General features: G+C 41.9%; 1 protein-coding gene across 2 annotated transcripts in view; it reads right to left on the bottom strand.

The window, feature by feature from the left end:
• The window catches only part of si:ch1073-358c10.1 (peptide methionine sulfoxide reductase MsrA 1), a 50,629-nt gene that overhangs the window by 10,694 nt on the left and 12,864 nt on the right, over positions 1-27,071 (bottom strand). Inside the window, exons 5-7 of one of the 2 annotated variants that reach the window (XM_034113732.1) lie at positions 18,874-18,980; positions 9,441-9,623; positions 8,277-8,302 (exon numbers count right to left, since the gene is read on the bottom strand). In XM_034113732.1, the coding sequence (XP_033969623.1) occupies positions 9,450-9,623; positions 18,874-18,980 (281 nt within the window). In that variant the 3' untranslated portion in view covers positions 8,277-8,302; positions 9,441-9,449. Of the gene's footprint in view, positions 1-8,276; positions 8,303-8,461; positions 9,624-18,873; positions 18,981-27,071 lie in introns of those variants that run through there. The other variant, XM_034113654.1, reaches the window with a different exon arrangement.

Here is a 27,071-nt window from a genome sequence, read left to right as displayed (position 1 = left end):
TCGTAACTCTCAAAATAGATTGTCCACATTATCTTTACAGCCACATCAACAAACTTAAATAACCTAGTCTACTCTGCACTTACAAAAATGGTATTGTTTTCTATTCAAAATATGCATTAGGTAGAGATTGGGCATTTTGAAATAGCTGCTAATCGACTTTGCTGTAATTAGAGCACTTACCCGTACACCAATGCGTAATGCATTAGTCCGCTCACCTCTAGGCAATTAAGACATGTTTCATTTCACCTGCTGTGACCCGACATCTCATGAATATTATTAAGAAGCAGCTATTCTGGATTTCCTGTGAGAATTGGGAAACAGAATAAGGCCACAGTTAGTAGTTCATGCAGTTCTTAAGAACTTATTCACTTGTCAAAATGAAACTTTGCTGAACAGCAGTCATTGAGTTTACAAGTGACAATTTGCAGAGGAATGGTAAAGGCTAAACTAGTTAAACAGTGGCAGAGAAGCTGTGTCAAACATTAGCCAAATAAGCTACGGGTGACTCCAAATCCAGTAAGGCTGTAGATCATCACCTATTGTGAGGTGACTTGCAATATATTCTCTGTGAATTCAAGTTTTCGTCAGTATGATAAAGATTAAGGAACATAAGCTCACTTCAGCACATGCTACAACATCAAATTACATAATATACTCTATTCCTAGTTAAGTTGAAAATATTTACCTTAAAAGAATGAAGGGAAGCGTATTATTAGGAACTGATCTACTGATTTGCTGCTTGGATGTTGACCTACCTGGCTTCTTATCGAATGACCAAAACTCTGACCGACATGCTGATGAAGGGTCAGTGTGTGTGTTGGTGTGTGTGTTTCATTTTACTTTAGACCAAACTGCCTCTGCTTACACACAGACAGACATTCTCTGCCTCCTTTGCCCATCTGGAGCAAAGGCTCAGAAGTTGCGACAGTATTGATGATGACTTTAATAAATGTGTGTGCATGGTGTGCCTGATGCCCTCGTGCTCCCCCTTTCCTCCATTGCGTTTCTTTGTGGCTTGACCTTTGACCCGGTCATTTGACCTTCCCAGTGTTGACGGCTCCTTGGTCGTCCAGCTGTGAAATAGACTCTGTGTGTGTGTGTGTGTGCACATCTGTGCTCTCCTGCCACATCCTGGAGAAGCTCTGTGCTCTTTGAAAGAAAACGCCTGATAGACACATTTGTTTGTTTCCTCCTAGCGTAACCCACGTGGTTTCCTCTTATCGTTGGCCTATTTGCTCACACTTAAATCTGAACTGTGAAAATCTTTCTATCACTGCTCTTCCATTCTTTTTCCCCCCAGATTCCTTGCCCCCTCTGCAGAAGGACAGAGGAACTGCATTCTGGTATGGACTGACACATTTTCTAGTTATGGATTTGGGACTCAGAAATGAAAAGAGGCGACTGTCAATATGTAAATCCGATGTGTTTAAACCACAATATAATTACTTGAGTATACATACAATATTTTAAACCAACTGGGTAAAGGATCATTCAGCAGCATAAGCTTTTTTTTCTTGTTAGAGATTAATAATAACGTTTGACGAGACCTCATTAAATAATATTATAAACCCACGGTTGGTTAATTAGACTGAGAGGAATCATTACGATTATTGTTAAATCTTTACTAGAGAAAGCACATGATTTCCCTCACATGTGGCTGATGCAGAAACTCTACCTCACAAATCCATCTCTAACAGATTGATGCTATAAACAGAATATCTCCTTTTAAAGGGCACTTCCAACAACTTTGTGGATACAAGGCGTGCTCATGCTAAGCTACTGTGCCTCGATATCGTGTCCCTCTATTTCTCCGCACATCTTTCTTTCTATTTGAACTCTTCGGGTCCCCAGTACAGCACACACAGGGCCCCCTTTTCGTTTCCTCCCATCCCTCCTTCCTCTATCTCTCTCTTTCTCTTTCCCCCCTGCTAGGATCCCCACAGCTGCGCGGACCAGGTGCGTTCCGCCCCGACACACACACGCACACTGACACACATATACACATATATATGGACACACACACACACACACACACCCGCCAACGGACGCAGCAGGAAATGCCTAATACCAGTTTTAGAATGATGCCACTATGCCAGCTTGACAGGAGGCTGCAGGATCTGTCACCAGAGAAGGAAACGGAGAGAAAGTGAGACAGAGAGTAGTAACTCACAGCTGATAGGATAAAGAAGTTACAAATGAAACAGTTACTTTTTTATCTGGACGGTATGTTCTAGTTCTGAGTTGAAAGTTGATTAAACTAGCTCCTAAAAACATCTACATATGGCCTACTTCACTCTCCATGGAGGTCCATTTCCAGCTCTGGATATCAACACACTCAATCTCTCCTCTCATGGCCAAAATATATCAAACTACACCTCTCTCCAGGGATCCACAAATAAAAGGGATCTCTGTCTGTGTGTGAGTGTGTGTGTGACTGCACGCATGTGTGACATTATGTGTGGGTGGATGCACATGTGTTTTTATAAAAAAAGTACCAGTTATTTTGGTCTGTGGCTCACCACAGCTAACACTCTCCCCTGTCTTGTACTCATCTCACACGGGCCCGAGAAAAGACGGGGGAAAGAGTTTGACAGACGGAGACGAGGGTGAGTAAGACGAAGATAAGTAAAAGTAGAGGAGACGAAGAGGAGGATGAAGAAGTACTTGTCATCAGAGGTTATGGCAATTATTAAGTTTAATGTAATGAGTCAGATGACATCTGTACCAGTCACAGAGCGCTTCATTCATGTTTCTTCTAAAACATACTGTATCTTAAACATCTCTCAAAATGAACTTTTCTGAAATTTAGAAGTACTTCAGTTTTTCCACATACAACTATAACAATGATATCATATGTAAAAAAGTATCTCGTTTACTGAATACAAGACAAAAAGAGTAGTAAGTTGTTTAATTCAATCAAAAAAATATTCATTAATACCCTTCATACTTAAATGGAAATGCATTTTTTTTATTTCAAAACTTTAAAGTATTTTATGGAATTTGTTTAAAAATCACCCCAAACAGTTTGGAGCGAATCCTGTTCTGTAATTTGCCAAAAACTCTAATTTCCTTCAATAACAGCAATCCACTTTGAACTGGTACCACTGTAATGTAATAGTCTGTCACAGTGTTTTGGTGCTAGCACGTGCAGTTCCCCCATCATTATGGAGCGTGAAGCAGATGTACTGTATCCTGCCTCCAGCAGCACTCTCATATGTAGAACACAAAGACATCACAGTATCACCAACCAGTTTGATATCTCAATATTTGCGCTAGCTATGGTCTACAAATTTGAACAGATGAGCTGACAATGTTATCTTAATGACAAATGTGTGTTTAGTTTAATTCAATCTGTTGACTTTATGTTGATCTGTTAAACAAAGTATCAGTTTGCTATTCGCAGAAATTACATCACTGATAAAACTAAACACATTCAAATTGGCTCGTTTGTTATAAGTCAATAGTGTTAGATGACATGCACAACATGATGTGCCTTTTCTAGACCACAACATTTTATTCTTAATGTTATTGTTCAAGATTGTTTTCTATTTTTACTAAGTATTATTTTTTTAAACAGAATGTATTTACCTTACTAGCGTTTGAAATAGAAGTCAGGAAGCTGAAAGCAAAAGGAAGTTGAGCTAAACATGTATTGTAGTGGTACTTTTTGTGAAGGACAAGCATGTCAGAGGTCAACCTGAATCGACTACAAAGGTGCACGAGATGAAAATGAAAATTGTGATGGAAACTTACGAGAGGCCGCCACATATACACATGAATGCAAGTACACACAGGATTGCACACGCTGCTGACACCTCAGTGTGGCCACACTCTCTCACCTCAAACCTTTCCATTCACTGACTGTCAGGCCAGTGTTTCCATCAGCGGATGTTTTTCGAGGCCAGTGTTTCTTTGAAAAGAAACGAAAGGCCCCAGCCAGGCAGGAGAAACCTACTTCAGCTATTTTAGACTGCGTCTTCTGTAGGAAACCTGAAATTCTAAGTTTCAAGAGCTTTCAAGCTGCACCGCTGAACTCTTTTTGTTCTTAGCCAAAGTTTTTCTGTTTGATCGTGATGATTGATCCGGCAACACAGCGCAAGGTTTAAAATGTTTTCTATTTTTATTCCGAAATGCTTAACAGAGAGCCAGAGCACCGGCATAATGCGGCTCAGACTTAAATATTGTTACATATAAATGAGTAAATCAGTTCAAATTAAGTAGGTAAAAGGTTCATTTAACATGCAACACACACACACACACACACACACACACACACACACACACACACACAGCACACACACACACACACACACACACACACACACACACATCACACACACACACACACACACACACACACACACACCACACACACACAGCACCACACACACACACACCACGCACACACACACACACACACACACACACACCACACACACACACAAACACACACACACACACACACACACACACACACACACACACACACACACACACACACACACACACACACACACACACACACACACACACACAACACACACACACACACACACACACACACACACACACACACACACACACAGTTTTGGAGCAGCTGCATGGAGAAGCATCAGCTTCCTCCTGGTGCAGCCAGCGTCTCCCTCAATTTAGTCATTTTTCTTCACATCTCTAACACGGATATATAGTATCTTCAAATACTACAGCAATACCACCATCATGCACCGTCTTACCCAGAGACCAAACACACCATGATTCAATCTGCACAGTTAGCAGAATTAAGCTATTGTACATTTAAAAGTGTGTGTATGAGTGCGTGTCCTGTTGCTGTCCTCATTCCTCTTAATGGTGACACACCTCATGCACCTCAGCATCTGATTGCCCAAGTGTTGCACAACACTTTCCTGCTCCTGCTCTAATCGAGGGCTTTCTGGTTGCGATAAAACTCAACTCCACACTCACACCTGTTAGAGGTGAGGCTCACATGACTCGAGGTGCAGATGGACAGCAGATAAACCCCGAAACTGTACATAAGAACGAGATGCTCTGGAAATATCAGAGTTGCATCAGAGCCTCAGCTGTAAACTGTCAATCTTTTGATGTTGTTGCACAATCATCTTTGTAGAGGCACAATCATCTTTGTAGAGGCACAATCATCTTTGTAGAGGCTTGATCATGAAAACAAGATGATAAACAGGATACACTGCATCTGTCCCTGAACATGCAAATGCTCCATTTAGTTGAATCAAGGCCAGAGGAATCTTCCTGTAACAGAAGTCTGCACAGGTGCGTTAGCATCTTCGTGTTTCATTTTCCTTTCCAGTTTTCTATTCTAACATCCTAATACTACCCCCCTGTCCCATTCCATCCTCTTATTTCTACTATCCTTTAACACCTTTCCTCAACCCCTTTCTGTCAGCAGCACACCCTCAGTTAGCATTACTGTGCTAGAGACACTAAGCAGTTATTTCTGTGTTTCCTGTGTGTCATGTGGTGGTAGCTGTAGCTAGCTAGCATGGCTGACAACACACAGGCTCCCAGGTGCAGAGTGTCACAGTGTGGGCCGTCAGCCAGAAAGCCAGTGGGCCAGTTAGCAAGCCAACTAGGCCCTCCACCCCCACCCTTAACCCATTTCTATTCCCAGTGGAAAGGAAGAACAGGTTTGTGACATTTTCTTTATGGGAAAGAACACACTCCTTTGTGAGTGTTAGCTTGTGTGAGCTTGCCTTTTGCTTTCTTTGCATTTTAAATGAGGGTATCGCTGTACCAAACTAACCTGTTTGAGGATAAAGTAGGTATTAATGTGTCATCAACCTGGTTATGTAAAGATCTAATGTCGTTGGAGTTTCTCCCACAGGGTTCAGGGGTCACGCTGCGGGGACGGAGGAGACCTCGAGTGAGAGCGGCATGCGGGGGCACCAGGGCTCGCCCCCAGGCTGCAGATGCACCGTCCCAGACAAGGCTGCACTTCTCTGGGCAGCACAGAGACACTGCTGTGCTCCGGTTCCTGGAGCCCTGATGCTCTGATAGAGACCCTGCGCCCATGCAGGAACCAGAGGGAGGGGAAGGGGAGAGCAAGTGAGGGGATGCAAACATCTGGCATCTGCAAAAAAAAAACCTGCACACAACTCTCATATCATCACGAGAAAAATGTAGAGGCCATGTAGAAAAAGCGAGCTCTGTTTCCCCCTCTGCTATATCTCACACACACACACACACACACACACACACACACACACACACACACACACACACACACACACACACACACACACACACACACACACACACACACACACACACACACACACACACACACACACACACACACACACACACACACACACACACACACACACACACACACACACACACACACACACACACACACACACACACACACACACACACACACACACACACACACACACACACACACACACACACACACACACACACACACACAGTGTGCGTACTACCTCTATCTAGAAAAGTAATTATGTGAGGAACAGGACAAGAAGTCACAACAATTCTCCAGCTGGTAGAACAGCACCAGAATACACCACTCTGCTATTGTTCTATTTATATAGCTCACCAAACAATGCCGTGTTGGTGTCTAAAGAAAGGAATTATTTAGCAGTAAAGCAGCTAAAGGGGAAATGGTATAAAACAATGCTATTATGATGTATGCATACACAGTGCTTTATATACATACAATAAGATCTATTAAGGTTGTCAAGGGGAAGATAAATGAAAAGCTGTGAAAGGAGGACACAATACAGAGCGTATCAGAGTGCAAGAAATTTGTGTGGGTGCACGTCTCTGCAAGGTGTCTTTTTGGTGTGTTTGTTTTTTTGCGTGGGCGCTGTCTTTTGCATTAGGCGGCAGTACAGGACGGAGTTAGAGGTAGTGGTTGGGACGTGTGTTTGTATGTGTGTATGTGTGTGTGTGTGTACATGTGTGGGTAAGAGTGCAGAGACCTTCTGATAAACAGCCCAGCACCTCTCTTTTCATTTCAGCCCACTCTTCCACACGCTTTTCTCAAACCGATTATTTTCTTCGGATGGTTTAGGAAGGATTTCTCTTATGAGTTCTAACGCGGATATAATTAGACAAGAAGGAAAATGCATTATTCTAAGGGTGGAATAAGATGTTACATGCATGTTCACAGTGGTGTACGTGTGCCCGTGAGCTGCCTCCTCTCTTCAGGGTGAGATAGGCCAGTGAGAGGCATAGCGGTATGCTCTTTGTGGCCAGCTGTGGGGCCATTAAAGGCCCATCTGCAGACAATAGGCTCTGTCTGAAGGGCATACACAGCCTGGTTCCTGTCCTGCCCGGCCTCACTGTGTTTGTGTATGGATGCGTATATGAGAGTACCATGCATTTGCATGCCCCATTTTAACCTATAACAAAGGAATACACAGAAAACATACACTTACTCATGCAACTACTTCTTAAAGTCGTTTTATGTGTCTGCACTACACATGGTCCTTTTCCACAGAAAATCTCTCCCTAGATATAATGGATTTAACGCCTTCTCTGTAATGCAGCAGAAATCAACAGAATGTCTTGTTAACATTATTTCAGATGGCAGAAATAATCAAAGCTTTTTAAGCCATCCTCTCTTTAAAGCCGAGGAAATGAAGATCACTTTATTAAAAGGTTATCTCCTCTCGCACACTCGACAAAACAAAATAGTATAGGCGGGAGCTGGAAAACAGCTAGCTGGCCCGACCACATACCACTCAACGCGGTTCGATCAAGCAAGCCACAGCTTCACATGCCCTGACACACACACACATACACGGCTGCTGCATGCAGACACATGCAAAAAATATCTGTCCCAATACTAAAATAGGCCCTGAGAGGTTGCACCTGCACCTGTGCCCTGGTCCACACCTACACACAGGTGTCAGGATGTGACACATACACACAGACAGAGAAAGAAAGATAGCAGAGAGGGAGGGGGAAAAACGAGAGCGGGGTGAATCACACTGCTGCGGTCGACCAAAAAGCTTTTTCTAGATATCATCTCCGTATTTTGGTGTCTTAACGATGAGTAGGACTTAATTTTTTTTAAATAGACTGTCTGATAATAGAAATAACTCCACACTCTGATGTGTAATCATATAATAGGACTTTTTTCTGGGTTTTCTGGAAGTTGAGTGAAGCAAAGTGTGTAACATATAGCATACATTAGTGCTACTAGTGTCTCATTCTGCAATCCAGAATGAGTGATTTCCAAATGTGCATCTGTGTGTCACACTGAGTCATACCCATTTGTCCCTCGTTGGTAGGGTCCCTTCTCAAACACGGCAGAAAAGGGGCAGAAATAAACGAAACAGTGGTTTATATTTAAATATATATAGCCGCAGGGGCAGACACATGCACACATGAAAACAAGAACACAAATGAGCATGTGCATGATAACAGAAGGTTGGATAAGATGTACTTTATTTATATATAAGTGAGACAAGCAGTGTTCAGTCTGTCTTGGTCAATGTAAACTTGTTTATAACAGCTTTTCAAAGTAATATAAAAAACAGTGTGTTAAGAAATATATGCTGGTTTGCTTTTTAAAAAGCTGATTGTATTAGACGGTATATTCAAGAAATCTGACAGTAAAGTCTAAACAGGGTCATAGTGTTCAAGCTTTAAGATGGATGTAAAAATAATAGGTTGCTGGATAATAAAACTGCTGAGGTAGGTTTATTTTCTTCCAATGAACCAACTTTGGAAGAGAAAGTGTTTGTTTCATGGTTTCTCAGCTAAGTAAAACACTGATGGGGCTTTACTGTGTTCTTTGAGGAACATTGCCACCTTGTGGAAGCTGACTGTTGCTGCAGTCAAACATGACTGCCACAGCTGCATTGCTACTTCAAGTGTATTTCCCTTTTTTCATTTACCTTCATATTGTCTTTTAATACTGTTTAAATGCATTTGATGTCAAATGCAAAAGTCTGACATTGCTCTCGTGTTTGTACTGTATAGAGAACAGTGCAGACTATTGTGTTTTTACATACACTTGTATATATATATTTTTACATCTGTGCAAAGTAGTTAAATGTTTATGTTATATCTGTGTCCAATTCATTTGTCCTTGTTTTAAGCCATTTGTCTTTTTCCGACTTAATTCAAAGCAACAACAACACAGAGTTGAATACCTTTTAAGTGTTCAAATTGATTTTACACATTATTGTTTTTACATAGCTGACAAGACTGCTTTGTAGAAACAAAACTGAAACTCTTATTGAAAAAATCCCTGTGGCCTTTTGATGTATTAACAATCTGACTAATAGGTTATTATGTTTGTTATTAATACTAATACATATGCCAAAAGGACATATTTTTAACTATGGATACTTTTAAAACTAAATGAGATTAAGGCTGAACATTTTTATGTGAAAAACAGCCTCAAATTCTCCTAATTTCTCTCTCACCACACATTCCTATAATTCATCCTTCCTGGCTCCGATGGGGCAGGACACTCCGGTGCCTTTGAGGCCACAGTAGCCTTTCGGTACCTTTTTCAGGTACTGCTGGTGATGGTCCTCAGCATAGTAAAACTGCTGCCCCTCCAGAATCTCTGTGGTGATGGGACCGTAGCCTTTTTTATCCAGCTCCTTGAGACAAAAAACAAACACAACCCACAACAGTTAATGCAAAACTAAAGAAAGAAAAATGAAAAAAGTGCAGAATGCATTTCAAATAAACTATAACTAAGGTTGTTCATCTGATGAGATACATAACTACTTGAAATACAGCAGTGCTTTTAAAGGTTAAAATCCCTCAGATAGACATCTATGTGATAAAAACATTCCTGGTATTTCCTCGTATGCTTCATGTGTTCTCTGGGCAGTTTCCATCACCACACCGCTGACATACATTGAGCATTACTTTCTCCGTAACTTCCTCAAAATGAACATAACTCTTTAAAATGGTTGTTTTATTCTGCAGTGTAGTGAATGTGAACTTTCAATAGCTCTCACAAATACAGTAAAGAGTTTTTGCTCCTCAGCTAGAAAGCAGGGTGATTGAGTGACAGAAGAAAGGAACATATTTTCAACTTGCGTCTAAGCCCCTCTCTGTGGGACAAAGCATCAAAGAGTATCCGCTCTCTTTGAGAACTCCTTAAGACACTTTCATAAACACCTCGAGGAAAGGGCTTCCAACGCACTAGAAAGAGCAACCTCGTTCACATAGACACACACGCACACTTTAAACACTTCTGACAGATATATCAAATACCTGCTGAGCCGAGTGGTTTCCTCCATCTAATAACACAAGCACTCAGTCCTCTTTAGATCAGTGCACCTGAGAGATTACAAAACAACAAGTATGAGATGTACCGGGAGTGTCTGAGGGCAACAAGTAGGTTGCATGTAGCGTGCAGCACCTCAGAACTGTGTGCAGCAGCGAGGCGCTCTGCTCTATGGGGGCGTCGATTGGCAAGGTTCAGCAAGCATCATGAAACAGGAGCTGAATATATCCAACCCGGGTTCAACCGGTTCTTATCAGCTGCTGTATACACCAATCGCTGTCTATTATGCTGTCATGGATACTGTTGGAGAAATTCAGGCATTCTCCATTCTTCTTGAATGCACAATATGTTATTTTCAGCCACTAGGGGTCTCTCAATTAAAACGTTAACAAAAGACTGAGTTTGATGCGTGGGACCACCAAATTCATCATTGTAGTGATCTTCTTTAAGGACTTCCGTCACTGGTCATTGTTTATTTTTTTTACTGGGAGCCAAAACTGAAAGAAAAAAAACGGGATAAAGCATTTTCAAATTAATAATTAAAGTTCCTAAAATGCTGCAAGGATGACAATGGATGTCTGGAGGTGGTTCAAGCGATGTTTTCCTAGGTAGTTTGTTTTAAAACGTAACATGCACAGGTAAGTAGGTTTTAACTGTGAGGCAAAAATAATCCACAGCGGTATCCTCCTCTCGAAATCAAAAAGACATGGTGAACAAAGTGGAACATTGAGCACCTAAAAAGTCAGATATTTCCTAAAAAGGGAGTCTCTGTTCGCAACTTCATGAAATGGAAACAGGTGACTGTCTTGTTAAAAGGTGTTCTTCTTTCCCCAAGTGACCAAGGAAAAAAATGAATGAAGTTTTAAAGAAAAATACATAGAAGGCCCGACAATCCTGAAGAAAAGTGATCAAAACAAGCCTAAAAAAAACATTTTTACAAAGACCAGAGCATATCCATGACATGATTTCCATACTGAAGAAACCATTCAGTGACACGTGTATGTAAGCATCTGCATTTGTTTATGATTTTTCCTTAATTGTTTAGCCCACACGAGACAATTGATTAAATGGTGAACTCTTCAATTTTTTAGATCTTAACTGTTAAACAACCAGTGAAGATTATTACAATTATTTAGATTATAAATCAAACTTCAGGTAATTTTAATTGGATTGGAGGAGTTATTTATTCTAGTAACTAGTGAGAAATCCCCATCATGAGTTTCTCACATTTGAGAAGTTGAAAAAACAGAAGCTTTGGTCTTTGCTTAAAAATGATATCTAATTGATAAAACCATCCTTGCATTTGTAGACCATTAATTTAGGAATACACTACTAACCTTTTACTCATTTATATTTGCAAGGTAAATAATACAGATTTGCTGTTTCTCGCTCTGAGTTAAAACCAAATAAACCATAAGCATGCTACGCAGGGGCATCCCATCTTTTACTGATGCTGAACAGACAAACCAAATAAATGATATGTACAGAAAAAGCTTTGCATCTAAGAAGACGTCAAATAAGGATTACCACAAGTATATAGGAGGGAATAATGCCAGGTAAGGGCAGCTTGGTAGTGTATAATTCTGTCCACATGGAGGCAGTGTGGCACTAGATGTGTGTGTCTGTGTGTGTGTGAGGTGATGCAGTGGAGTCAGTAAATCAAAGCTGTGCGCCCCACAGAGAGGCTGAGGCAGCGGCTGACCTCTACGTCCTCAGAGCTGCCGCTACAATGTGAGGGTTCTAATCTCCCCGCAAGAAAGAACCAACATCCACAAACCAAACTGCAGCCAGAACACAAGCACGGAAATATTTACCTTTTAAAATACACACTTTGTGCAGTCTGACACAGAAGAACCCATGTTTTATAGCCCATATCCAACACCATTGTAGTAAACCAGTCGACACAAGCAAGGAAGCTTTGTACATGATGGCCTAATTAACCAGTCATCATCACCAAACCACTGTAAAGCCTCTAGGGCAGAGGACGTTTCGTTATGAGAACACAATGTCCAAGGAAAAGGTCTGCTTTTCATACACCCCCGCCCTGACACCCCTTTCTCGTTCTCCATCCACCCCTGTACAGCAGTCACAACACGGCGGCCATTTTAGATCTATAAATCAGAATGCATAGCGTCACGCCACTGTGTATAACCTTATGTGGCTTCACTCTCCCTCTCTCACACTGCAGCAGAGGAATGGATGGAAGGATGTTCAGTGTAGAATACGGCAAAGATGGAGGAGAGAAAACCGAGATGTCCTTAAGTTAAGCATTTCGATTGCCGCTGACGTATAAATGGTGGCTACATAGAGGGGGAGAAATGTGTTCATATGTGTTTTTGTATATGTGTGAGTGTGCATGAGGATGGAAAAAGAGGATCATGCATACAGCACACGTTAGGTATAGTTGGGGTGTGTTTGTGTGCGAAATTGTACGGTGGGGACACAAATCAAGTCACAGAGCCACATTATTGGAACTCACATCCAATTTGATGACAAAAAATGGGTCCAAATGAGGTGAACCGTAAAATGTTGGGGTTGGTTTTTGGTATGTTAGGGTTAGGGTTGGTATTAGGCATGTATGCTTATGGTTATATCGCAAGGGAATCTATGTAAGTCAATGCAATGTCCTCTTTAGTGACAAAAACAGGTTTGTGTGTGTGGGTCGAGGTCTGAGCTCAGCCCAGTCAGCCCTTCCTTTCTTCACGCCTGTCGGAAAGACTTCCCTGTCAAAGGCATGGCTGAACGGGTGCATCTCTCTCTCTCTCTCTCCTCCTTTCTGACTCTCCACTGCTGACTCTCTCCCTCTCTCCCATGTGAGCACAGACCACCGCTTCGTGCTACCAAGTCCTCCCCGCTCTCCAGCCAAGCGAGAGAGCCCCTCTCGCCATCACCATCGCCAGAGACGGCCTCAGGACACAAATAGGACGTGACACCCCGAGAGAGGGTGGAGGTGAAGGAGCAAAAGGAGGAGGAGGAGGAGGAGGAAAATGTACTCTCTCCTGTCTTCCTACCCCACTGCCTTGTCTCTGTTCTTTCCCTGGGAAGGCCTACGGCTGCAGAGTGGTGGGGAAGAGACGCGCATTGACATAGAGTTTGTGACACCCGATGACTCATGGTGAAGACATTTGAAGAACGATATGACCTCAATTCTGTGATTTTATGTAATCATTCGTTAGTCCACTCCGTTACTGGTGGGGGGGGGGGGGGTTACTGCCATTTACCATTTCTCTGGGTCCTCTCCTTTCTTTTTATAAATTTGTCTTGGTGATGATGACATCGCAAATGTGATTGCAAATTTAATTTGCTCTATTGGCATTACCCTAATTAAGTACAGTCATGCCGAAGCACGTTTGCAAGGCTCACAAATCAAATATAATAATTTAGCAGTAGTGGAATAGGTATTTAGACCTTTTATTGCAAGCAAAATTGCAAATTCCCAATGTAAAAATACTGCATATATACTGCATATATTTTTGACTATTGTACTGCAGTACATAAGTTCTTATTAGAGAATCAAATGTTGCCTGTAAAAGCAAACATGTTATTGAACTATCGGGGGGTCATAATTATGAATGCAAATACTGTGTAAGCAGTGTTTAATGCTGTAGCTGGTCTGGATGTAGCTATTTTAAAATCTTTATTTTATTTGCTTATTTATACTTTTCTCATCTATAATATGGCATAATATTCAACATATTTTAAAAGATGATCACACGTTTCATATCGACTATATTGATCTTTAACTAAGCAGCCAAAAATGTAGTAAAATAAATAAATAAATAATGAAATGTAGAGAGCGTCAAGTAGAAACAAATAGTAAGTACCTCAAGGTTGTCTTTAAATAAAGCACTTTAAGCTAACATCTCTTCATTTTCAGAATGTAAAGCCAAAAGACGTGCTATGCTATGCATGGTACCGCAATTCATTTGCACAAACCTTAAATAAATGTAACTCACTGCCTCTGCACACCTGGAGCATAGAATGCCCGTCAACATCTAAAAAATGTAAATACACTTTGAGTACTGCCGAACTGAAAGCTGCTCGGCGGTAAAATGCTGGAAACAGATAACTGTGCCTCTGCCGGAAAACACATGAAGTCGGCTGACATGATACTTATCGACTCGTCCGCAGCACCACGCTTGCCCTGGATGACCCTCAGGGAGAGCGAGGGAGTGATGGAGAGAGGACAAAGACAGAGAGATGGTGCAGAGACACGCAGGGCGAGATGGAGGGAAGTGATGAAGAAGAGTATGGGAGATTATCCAGAGGCTGATAACACACTGTAGTGAAGAGGTGATCAAAGTATGGATGATAGAATGTAATAAAAGTGTTCTTGTTCAACGCCTTGTATGTAACACATTCATGTACATCACTGAGTGAGCTAAAAGACATGCTTTCCCTTCGTGTGTCTGCACAGAGGATGAAGAGGTTTTTTTTTTTTTCCTGCCCTGCTCTGTTCATCTCTCTTTCTCTTCTCAGCGCGGGTCAGGCATCCATTTTAGCTTGGCTCTAATCTTCAGCGAGCGCTCCTACATTTTGTGAGCGAGGAAGCCAACACTCCTACATTTTGAGAGGCAGAGAGGGTGCACACACTTCAGTCTCGAGGCGGTGCGCTCCTACGTTGTTTTTTTTGTGTTGTTATTTTTTTCCCCTAGGGCAGACAACAAGTAGCTCAACATCTGAAGACCGAAAAAAAAAACCTGCATAAGATCATCTCCGCATTCTCGCGAAGAGCGATCGCCTTTTTAACGTTTCGGCTGCACTGTACTCAATATCTAAAAGATCAGTATCTCACTTAGGGATGGGCATTTACCTCCTGGAAATTATAAAGTTATTTGTGAACAACATACTTCTTATCATTTTTTTATTAAGGGTTATTTCTTAGCCAATAGTGCCTTGTGGTTACGCTTATTAGATGTCTTCTGATCGATGAGTACGCCACGCAGCAAGAACATTTTCATCTAAAGCAGACGGCATAAAATGCGGGAGATAAGTGGAAGGGCGAATCTGGCTTTTGAAGACTTTTCAAAATAAGAGACATTTGACTTGAAGCCTGGTTTCAAAACCCGCTGATGCCATGCCCCGTTTCAACAACCTCGAGCTTCTCCTAAAGACATCTAGCCCCAAACGATCCCCCTTTTTTATTTTCCCAGCCATCATATGAACCGCTGTGCACCCCCCCTGCTTCCCCCCTTTCAAGCTCATTAAGTTAGGATGCCTTATCAGAGGCCACACTCACCCCTCCAAGGCCTTACACATGTGCGCGCACACACGCAATATCCTCGATAAAACCTATTGTTCATACATGCACACACACTCCTCTCGCTCTCCAACACACACACAGACACACACACAGAAGCCCCGTTCATCCATTTCGTTCTCCAAACCATCTCTAACCCACCCCCACCCTGCACTCTCCTCCTAATCAACTCTTCCCATCCCTTCACTCTCACCCTCCACTCACCCCCAGCAGCCCCACCTCACCCAGCTCTGGGGAGACACATTTTAGCAAAGAGAGAGGGAGGGATAGAGAGAAAAGAGAGAAGGGGAGAAGAAGAGACGGGGGAGACAGAAAGAGATGCACTCCTCCTCTGCTCTGCTGCCACAGCGGCTTGGCTACAGAAGCCTTTGATGTTCTGCAAATTTCAAATTTCATTATAGAGAACCCCCTTCTCCTCTCCCCTCTGCGTTCCCCCTCCTTCTCCTCCCCCTCTCTGCTCTCGCGCTTAAACAAGCTTTTCTGCCTCACTCGTCCTCATCCCCCCCACTCCCCCCCCAATGCTGAAGTTAAGAAACTGAAAGCCCTGCAGAAGAGACTCTTCGTATGGGTTAATTATTCATTGGGCTGTGCGTGTATGTGCCAAATGTATGTCTCCGTGTGTGTCTGTACGTACATGCGAGTGTGTTTGTGAGTCATGGGCTGGCAGTGGGGTGAAATCTGGATTTTGCGATGCCTGTCTTATCTCCGATCGTCTTGGATCGCCTCCACCCACTCGCTCTTGTCACTCTACTGAACATGCACTCACTTTTCCTGATAAGAGAGCGTTGGCCTTTTAGGATAAAAACACACACACTCATACACACTCACACACAACCTCTCACACACACAACCAAGCCCTTCCTCTGTAGAGATGCCATTTTCAAGCCGGGGCGTTCTTGAGACTCAGCATCAATGCAGCAAGGCAACCATTTCAGGGCAGGAAGCTGCCATTTTGGTTCAGAGCGTGTCAGCTGCTTTGAGAAGATGCGTGTCCCAGTGGCCCTCAGATGAAACTGGGGTGCCACTGAAGTGGTTGACAGATCGGTGGTGTCAGCAGCGTTGGGGGAGAGAGAAGGGGAGACGAGTCTGAGAGCTTGTTCTCTGGATGTTCGTAAATGGGTGTGTTTTTTGGAGCGTCTGCTGCAAACTGGGTTATGGTTTCAGCCTTTCCCTGGCATGAAGGTGACAAGAAGATAATGCTCGATATAACAGCCTCTTTTGTGCCGTAACATGAACCCATCGAACCCTTGGCTGTATTTGGTTGGTTTTCACACTGAGGCTTATGGTGTAGTCACTACATTTATTAGCTAGGAATGACATATAAAGACATTAAAAAAAAAAGGCCAGGTGGCATCAATTGGAATGTCAGTGGTACTATGGATATCTTATTTTTAAATTGAATATATATTTTCATCAAATATAATTTGCTCTTATATTCTAATGTTTTCATCAGAGAGCATATATTTGCAAACTGATGCATGGGCATTGTAAGCTTTATCTCACCTAATATCATGGATGGGCTAATGAAAGCCGTGACTCTTTTTGTTTTCCCTTTTTTTTATATTTTCACAGGATCGTCATCAGCAGATTTAATTTCCTCAGTTGTTACAGATCTTTTGCAGGGGATTTTATATATTGTCTAAAAGTTGAGTTTCAAAGTTTATTAAACAGATTTTTATATCAAAAATGTATTTACTAACAAAAACAATTATTAGGTATTCTAACTTTTTATGAAATAACATATTATAGAATGTGAGATTATTTTATTAACTGCTTTTTCCAGGGGCAAGAAATAATTTAAAAACTAAACTTTTATGACAACATTGGTGAGAACTTCAATTAAGTGAGAACGAAGCAAACTCCTTTCTGATAATAAGGATCATTTAATATGGCTAAAAGCTCCAGCATAGCTACACAATTGACTTAAAGTGCAACTATTTTATTAAATTCTGTATTTAAGGCAAAATGTATTTGCAGCATTTTCATTTGATATCAACATATTTGGGCCTGACATTTCCAAATCGTGTTTTCAGCAATGCATATATGAAGCATGCACTTTAATTTAATTCATATTTGCCACATCCACTCCAGATGTGGTTTTATGTGTGTAAAGACTGTGATATCCACGGCTAATAAACCTGTGTGTGTGTGTGTGTGTGTGTGTGTGTGTGTGTGTGTGTCAGTCATGGCCCTCTGATCTGATTGCCTTCCTCTTTTTCTTTCCTCCCCCGTTGACCACCTTCCGGGTCTCAGCTGCCACTCCTCTTTCACCTCTGACCCCAGCCCAAGGCCAAGGTTGGGAGGTTGTTGCCATGGCAACATGAGCAGCCCTGTGGCCCGTGACTGCTGACCCCGAGACCCCTAAGTAACCATGACGATCATAATTTGCTCCCCTCTGCCCCCTTCCAGCTTGTCCATGAATACCATTTAGAGCGAGGAGAGACGAACAGACCAAACGTGATGCGGGGATCAATGGATAGATGGACTAATAGATGGACGGACGGACAGATGGATGAAAGAACAAAAGGGTGACGCGTGTGCCATTGAAAGGACGAGCTTTAAAAATGAGTTTTGATGACCTCTTGACCCTCTTCCTCTCTTAAATTAAACAAAAAGGGTGTCACCGATTGGACGTAGATTGGGATCAACTCAACTGAGGTGGCGTTGCTTGACTAAACAGCATCAAACTCTGAGAGGTCACCACTCCAGAGACTGGCTTTGAATCCTTATTCAAATAACTGGGACAACTCCAAACTGCAGCCAAGCCACGCTTAACGGAAAAAACTATTTTTGAGATGACAAAAGGAGGTTATGCTTATTCCTCATTTTGTTACCGTTAGGATACAAAACACAAAAACCTACTGCTGAAAGTCATTAAAGAAGAGTGTCTATCTGAAGCCTTAACGATGAATAAGTGCTGCAACTAACAAGTATGTTCATTATCGAGTAATCTGCAAAGAATGGCTAAATCGTTTTTTTATTTAATTTAATAGTTTCTGACATTTTAAAGACCAGTGTCCAAGGTGTTTTCTTTAAATGTCTTATTTTGTATGTCCAAAGATATTCAATTTAATATAATATCAAACAGAAATATTTAGAAGGGGCTAAAAAGAGCATTTTAAGCCATTTTGCATTCAAAATGTTAGAATAATCAATTGTCAATAAAGCTGGGATTTTCTTTTCCATAGATCGACTCTTTGAGTAGTCAACTAATCGGGGAAGCTATACAGAATACCGTTTTTTTTTTAACCATTATTCACACTTTTTAAGCAGATGCTCAAACTCCAGGCACAGGTTTGCTTATAAGTGAAAACATGTGTGAGGTATTGATGCGTGTATGTGTGTACTATACCTGCTGGAAGGCCACTTTGCTCTTCAATGCGAGATCCTGTTGAGTGGGGTTGGATGTGTAAATGCCTGAACGATATTGAGTACCTCGATCATTCTGCTGCCTCATACCTGCACAGACACACACACAAAGGGAAAATAAGACACCCCACAAATAAGCAAAACTACAGCAATCACCACGGACAAGATATCATTTGCATTTAAAAGGTTTTCACAATGATGTCATCATCCTGCATCTTGAATTCATGAGGACGAATGAATTCAGAGATCACAGCAGATTTAGGCTTTCATTAGGGAGGCCTGCGGTGTGTAGGTGTATGGGCTCTTGGAGGTGGGTGTATTTCCTTCTTCTTTGTCTTCTATGTGGCACTGTCAGAATTTTCATCAGCTTTACATCAGTGTGTTTGGAGGAGGCCCAAGCCTAGTGTACCTTAATTAGGGGGCCAAACAGCCGCCATCACATCTATGCTTTTCAGAGGCTACAATCCTGAGCAGCTCTGGCATCTGTGGACCTCTCCATGGCAGGCTTTGGTTTGCCTTTATCTCTCTTACTCGGTCTCCCACTCAGCCTTTGTTTCTTCTCTTCACTGAAAAGCGTCATTCTTCTCTTCATCTATCCTTCTAAATCCTTGTCTTAGTTAATCTTTGGCCTCCTGTCATGGGCCGTGTGTGTTCTTCTTTAAAGCTTTTACAGCTTTGCTTTTCTGCCTGCAGCAAAAGTGGCTTAGTTCACTTAAACAACAGATCCCTCGCGTCTTCCCTGCCACTTAAGTTGGTCAAACTTTGTCTATTTTTCAGTGATTGCCAAAGATCAGTGGTATATATGAAAGGCTACAACAATGGAGGAACTGATACTGCTTCTGTCTAAGAACTTTTTTATATGTAGTCTATTTTTCTTGTCTCTTTTAAAAACAAAACTGTATGCAGTGTCTTTTAAGCAACAGTATAACTGTATTTGTGTTCTCCTAGCGTCCATTTCTTCTGATCTTCCAATAAAAATTCATCTTTTACTTTGTGACTATGTTAGAAAAAGCTTTCCCTTTTTGTACACATCAAACAAAGAGCAACACTAGCATTGATTTGAAGTTGTGTTGTTGTCCATTACATTTTGGGTTATTTTTTTCCTGTAAGATCAGCTCAGAAAAAAAGGTTTGTTGCCCATATAACTTTTCACATGTTTGACATTTTGTCAAAGATCATACTGTAAGTGACACCTGTTAATATCTTCCATGTTGTTCTCTTTTTATATTGTGAAAACAGATTTTCACTGACAAGCTGTAGGCACACGATGCCGACATCTCCCTGACACAGTGATCTGCATATCTTGTTCTCTTTAGATTAAATGTTACCTTCCATCATGGTGTCACAATGAATCTGTGCCACAGTCTGTTCTGATATAATGGCTATAAGTATTCATCTGGTCTTCATTCAAATCAGAGCCGACAAGCAGACGTAGCCCGCTCTCTGACACATATTGAATGCCTCAGAGAATTTGCTTCACTGAAAATGTCCTCAAAAATATTAAATAGTTGAGTTGTTCAAATATGATAAAACAGTATGTTGTATGGATTAACCCCTTAAACAAATGTGTTTATATCAGTCTCTGTCCAGAATCCTGTTACGTTCTTTAAAGTATTTTCTACGGTGCAATTTACCTTTGAAATCTTAAATAGCAGCCGTGAGCCAGCTGACATCTACATCACCTCATGCTGAATGGCACTGTCAGCCTCTCCACAATCTCCGTCTTCATTTTTCTCCTCCATTCTAAACCTTTCACACATCTTTTCCAAGCCCACCGTTTGTCCCGTAACAAGATCTTTACTACAACAGTTATCTTGGTGGCTGTAAGAAGCTCCACTTAAGCCCAGAGGGCCAGGTCTTGACATGCTCACCAATGTCGTGGTCCGAGGTTGTCATTTGTTTTATTTGACTGGCTGCCAGACTTCATGAAGGCATGTCTGATCTAATATGAGCAGTCAAATGTCAGGAGGTGACAGCAGAAATAACAGCCAAACATAACCTGCATTAGTATTAATTATTAGGTTTAGTTTATGTTTGTTATGTGGTATTCTTAATTAAACTGGAAACAACAGGAGGCTAAGTTGGCGCTACATTACGAGGACTAGAGTTGAATGGCCCAATATGCGGCAAGTGAGAGATGAGATGAGTTTGAGATTACATAAGGTTTATGTAAGGTTTGCATCCTTCGCTGTTGGCAATCATAGGCAATAAGTGTATGTTGTGGTCGATTATTATTTGACAGGAGGCTTAGTATTCCCAAACTTCCTTTGCCCCAACAACTATTAATTTAACCAGTTACCATGTCAGTTACAATGCTAAGATGATGATATTAAGCAGGTATAATGTTCCTTATGCTAACACTTCAGAATGAATCATTCAAATGCCACTTGAATGTCCGTTATGACAATCCATCTTGAAATGTTATTCTGAGCCAAAATGGTGGACAGACCCACCGACCACCATGGCCATCCACAGGGTCATGCTGCTGGTTTGGCTTAGAACATCGGATTTCTTATTCTACTATTTCATAAACATATATTTTTTTAATTGAATCCAAATGTATTGTCTACATTGTGCTATTCACAGTACAGCCCACTCTCTCATTTGTCTCTCTCTGTCTTTGCATCCATGTCTACCCTCACCCTCTTTCTCTCCATCTCTGCAGTGCTGGATGTCGGCCATCTTGCCCCCAGCGCTGTTGTTCAGTGACGAGGCTAATGGTGGCCCCTCCATCAAAGGCCACCGAGCCTCTCTGCCATTGGCTCTCCACCAGAGCCTTTATTCTGATTGGCTGGCTGGCAGAGGTCTTGTGGCTTTACTACTCCCTATGACCCCGAGGTTCTGACCAGCTCAAACACACACAAACTGGAACGATTTTGTGTATACATGTGCAAGATCATATATAAACAAATCATGCATGTTAATCATGAGAGGAAAACCTATATATCATATATCATGCAATGATTTTCTACTTTGCAGGAAAGGTAGACATTTCATTTCTCATTTAAGAAAGTAAACACAACAAATACATCACAGAGAAATGGTTAATGATATGGAATATCAAAGAAAAGTCAAGAGACAAACACCCTTGAGTGGTAATAGCTGCTTCCAACACAAAGACCATTAAGATGAATCATATCTTAAGAAAGCCCTTCACCGTCAGACAGGGAGTTACTCCCCAATCAAAATATTAACACCACCCAAAACATCATCCTAGGTTTTGTCTTTACTAGGGCCAAAACAATGCCCATAAGCATTCAGTCAAACAACGGCAACAAATACCACCCAAAAAACTCAGATTCCCCCCTTATGCCTACGCCGTCTCTCTCTTGCTTTCTCCATTTTTAACAGCCCCCTTCGTTATTTTCTCCATCCATCAAAGGCGGCAGTAATTATTAATGAGAGCCTCCCTGTTCTCTCTGCATTATGCATGAGAGCCTTGCCTCTGAAAGCAGAGGGTAATGGGGGGTGGACAGAAGGGGAGGGGCTACGGGTCACACACGCGCACACACACATATACGCACCGCCTCTCGGGGTCACTGACCTACGCCCACAAAGCCAAAAATATTAATTAATATACCCCCCTAAATAAGAAAATGTAAAAGTAGCCCCGTCAACACAAGAGCTAAAATCAGACAGAGTGGGAGGTGGTGGCGTATCTCAAGTCTCAGAGGGAGTGGGTGCTCTCTCCAGCAGACGTTCATGCACAAACCTGCGTACACAAACGTACATGCATACATTTTTTGTGCTTGTTGCGTTTAAACCCGCTGAGATTTCTTGCAACTCTGTAAAATCTCTTCTAGTCCCGGCAGAAAATGGCACAGCTCAGCTTGTGCCTGCTAGCATGTTGAGGATAAAAGCCTGTCATATCTTCCACTTCCAACTCCACCTTCATTCTTTCCTTCTGCAAATTGTGCTCACTCAACTTTTGTCTTTAGCTCTTTCCTTATTTCCCTTTCACTCATTTTTAATATAGGCATATATCTATATATATATAAATATCATATATATATATATATACACACACTGTATATATATATGTGTGTCGAGGGGTGGTGACAGAAGCAAGCACTAAGCAAAGCCAAGGTTGTGTTTTTAATTTGCAGGCTTAAAAAAAAAAGGAGATCCAACAGTAAGAAGGGACGGTAATCAGATTAAAAGGGATGCTGGTAAAGAACTGCTAAAGAGGAGGAAGGAGAAGATGAAGAGACAGAGATGGAAATATCAGGCGGCATAGAGTAAGAGCAATGTACCGATGCGTGTGACGCCCCTCTACAGAAGCAGTGGCCTGACCCGGGCTTATTCTCCCTGGGCGTCTTTTTACACAACGATCCTTCATCCGTTAACGACTGTAAGAGCTGAGATTAGCCTCACCTCTCCACCTCTCTATGTACCGTCCCTCCTTTCCCTCTGTTTCATTCAGCTCCTTTATTCCTACTTTATCTCAGCACTCAAGAAGATGTAAAACAAGAAAAAGGTTGCAAGTAAGGCAAAAGATAACATTTAATAACAGAGAGGAAAGAATAAAAATGTCAGCAGTTAGGCTTTTGTCAGAGTCCGCAATTAAAAGATGTTTCTGCGTAATTGGTGACTTTTTGCATCCTTCTGAGCTTGGAGGAAAAACATTTGAAGTGAATTTGGAATTATTGCACATGGCAGTGCGTACCAATTAGACTGCAGCAGAGTGAGCACTAATGAACAATCTGATGTTTCTTTTTTCGTGTTATTTTACCTCCTTATGCCTTCCCCTACATCCTTTTCCCTACACTGTCACACAATGTAATACTTGTTCACCCACTTCAGTTCGAGAGAGAAAACCCAAACCCTGCCCTGCCCCCAAGATGAAAAATCAGCGGGAATTATTTGTTGTTTTTTTACACTGATGGAGTCTGACCAACTATCGTTATTTCTACTATTCTGTCAAAAAAAGTACACCGCAAATGAAAAAATAAGAAAGAAATATAATGCCTGGTAACTGCAGTCCTCCATCTCATGTGTGTGTGTTTATGCGTGATAGTACTCAGGGTTGTGCCGTGCCCCGCGGTCCCGTTACGACTGTGTGCGTGCCAGCAGAGCCCTCTCCTCCTCTCCCCTCTCAGCTGCTATTTTTGCCCTGTTCTTATGTAAGCTGCTCCTGACGCGCTGGAGACAGAGGCAGAGTACAGAGTTGGGATGGTGAGAGCATCCCCAGTGGACACACACATACTCGCCTGCACGTGCAAACACACACAAACACAGAATATATATTCTAAGGGGAGTAAATATGTGACATATGCAAACATACAAGGCAACACAGAGAGCAATGCGCTGCTGGCTGTCAGATGGTGACACTACACATACGAAGGCACCCTTAAACCAACAGTAGGACTGTGTATGTGCCTTGGCAATAGCACCGTGTGCCTGTATACATGACTTAGGTGCAGATCATGTAGATTACTGCAGTAACTATAGTCATGTCTTTTTAAAATCTGTTATATCTCGACTTGGCTGCCTTTTTTATTCTCTGCTGGAGCGGTGCTCTCATGATCACTTCATGGTTCTGGGCATGTTGTCAGAGCACTGTGACTCTGGCCCTTACGCTGTTTATTTTTAGTTGCATCTAAACCTAACAAGTAGAGCTTGTTATACTGTTGTACTCAAATCAGTCCGAAGTTAAATTCCCCATATCTGATATCATATGTTAAAGTTTGGCTATAAAAAAATATATAAGGATCATACTTAGCAGTTTCCTCACATGCTGCACGTATATGTATACATGCTTCAATCAATAGGATCTGTCTCTAAATCAAATGTACGTATCACATCATAATTTCGAATACAACAGAAATGTTATCCAATGAGCATTGCTGCAGATCACTACAATAATATACGATAACATCCTCAATTTTCGGTAAAAAGCTGGTTTCACTTCCCTGAAGGCAATGTTTTTATAAAACGCTACTGATTTTAAACATCTAACTTCTGAGCAAAAATATTTTAATCACAGTTCAAATTAATTTGTGTGATGTCAACTCAATTTATAAACACTCAAATGATTCCCGATTTTTTTGACAAATTGAAATTAATGCTGAATATATTTAGGCTCTGTATTTGCATTTGTGTGTTATTTGGTGTCAAAACACCGTTGGAGAGGTGTCTGACTCTAATCAACTATAAGCTCGAGTTAGAATCTGATGCTTAAAAAAAAATGTATAAACCATCTTCCTCTTTTCTGACATGTATTTTGCTCTTTCGTTCTTATCTCTACCAACACCCACCCCCTCGCTTTCAATGTAATTTCTCCTATATTGTTTCAATGATGTTCTTATCTGTAAGCATATTTAATTTCCATGCAATGTGAACAAATGCACAAAAAAAAGCTGATAATGTTAAGCTAACAAAACTAAATAAATAACAAAGAGGTTCTCAAGTTATAAAACGTAGATCTTCAACATATTCAAACAGAGACGCATTACTCAACCCCCACAGCGTGCACACACGTGCCGCAATCTCCATAAATTAGGACTGTCAGTGTGTGTGAGGGCGTAATAACTGACACCTGGTAATGAGTACGCCATTTTCAGCCAACCAGCGGAGAGGAAGTGGTTGGGTTAGAAGTGTGGGGGTTGCAGAGGTCACAGGTCAGGGGTCAAGGTCACCTCCTGCGAGGTTTGGCTTTAGATGGCGGGGGGGCATCCCTAAATTGAGGGATGTAGTGACACAGGGGGTACCCCAACAGGGAACTGGCGTGTGTCGCAGCCAGCTGGGGTGAAGATATCATATAAGGAATATTCATGCTAATTTTAATTGTCAGAAAGTAACTGCCACCAGCGTGACTTGGCAGATGGAAGACAGCTTGATTCATCTCTATTTTCTGATCCGACCATGTCTGTGTGCATGTCTGATAAGCCATTATTATATTCTATGTGTTAGGATATTTTTGTTGCTGAAGAGTATATACCATTAAGCAGCAACGACACAAGGCAACTTTTAAGGAAAAAGCATAAATGGAGAAAAATGGCCACCATCACTGTTTTTGGAATTGCCCTTAACCACCTAAAATGGTTGTAATATATCTCCTTTCTACCGTGTGACTGCAGTCTACCTACAGGGGTGAACGTGCATGTACGTGCCGACGTTATCAAACGAGGAACGGCCGCTTCGGCCATCTTAGCTGTGTATTTGTGTTATTGTGTCTTTTGCTGTTCCCTGACGCATCATCAGCAGCCTACACCATAAATACTGCATGGCCTCAATAAATGGAGAGGATGGAGGGAACGTGGAAAGAGGAAGTAAAAGGAGAGGGAAAGGGATGAGTAGAAAACAAAGAGGAGGGGAAAAGCCTCAGTTGTTTAGGAGAAGAGCGGCAGAGTGGGGGGAAGAGATGGGTGAATAGGGAAAAGGGGGATGGGGGAGGATGAGGAGCAGGGAGGAGAGAGTGACTAAGAGATAAAAGTGGAGTGAGTGGATGCGAGTGTGTTTGTGTGATGAGCGGATGGCCTCGGGGAACGGTTGACTCACTGCGCTGCTCTGCGGATGTTCTGACGGGCTCCGGGGCCTCTTGCTCACTCACTTGCTTTGCCCGTTGCAAAGAGGACAGGGGTGGGGGTGAAGGGGGGGTCGGTTTTAGGTGCAGGTGAGACAGTTGAGGTGGGGAAGACAGGAAGAGAGCGGGAAATATTGTGTAAAATTGATGAAGGAAAGAAGCAAAAAGGTGGGACAGGAAGGGGGACATCCCAGAGAAGGAGCAGAGTTCATTCTATGGAGCAGATCAAAGGGTGGTGGTGCAACTTTGGGAGAAGCAGAAGAGAAAATGGAGTGGTTGGTAGGGCAAAGAAGTGGCAAGATAAGATCCTTCAATCCTCAACTGGGAGCGATGTGGACAGTGGGAACAGGGAGTGAAACAGGGCCTGTGTTCTGCAACAAGGAAGTATCCATTAAACCGACTGACATGCGTTTGTGCTGCTGTGTGTAGCCTCTGTGTGTGTTGTGCCTATTCGCATTAACGCACAAAGGAGTAAAGCCGTCTATGAGTAGGCATAATGAGCACTTGTGCATAATGTGAAGTGAACAGTATGCTCGTGTATGGAAATGTGTGCACAATTGATCTGCAGTGTGTGAAAGAACAGCAAGATGTGTTCGCATCTCACCAGTGATCTAAATACATCAAATCATGTTTCCCTTCAACCCCAGCGATGAAAC

This window comes from Trematomus bernacchii, unplaced genomic scaffold (genome assembly GCF_902827165.1).
Source record: "Trematomus bernacchii unplaced genomic scaffold, fTreBer1.1, whole genome shotgun sequence".
Classification (NCBI taxonomy): domain Eukaryota; kingdom Metazoa; phylum Chordata; class Actinopteri; order Perciformes; family Nototheniidae; genus Trematomus; species Trematomus bernacchii.
The sequence above is the reverse complement of the archived record's forward strand: the minus strand, read 5'-3'. Positions and strand labels throughout refer to the sequence as shown.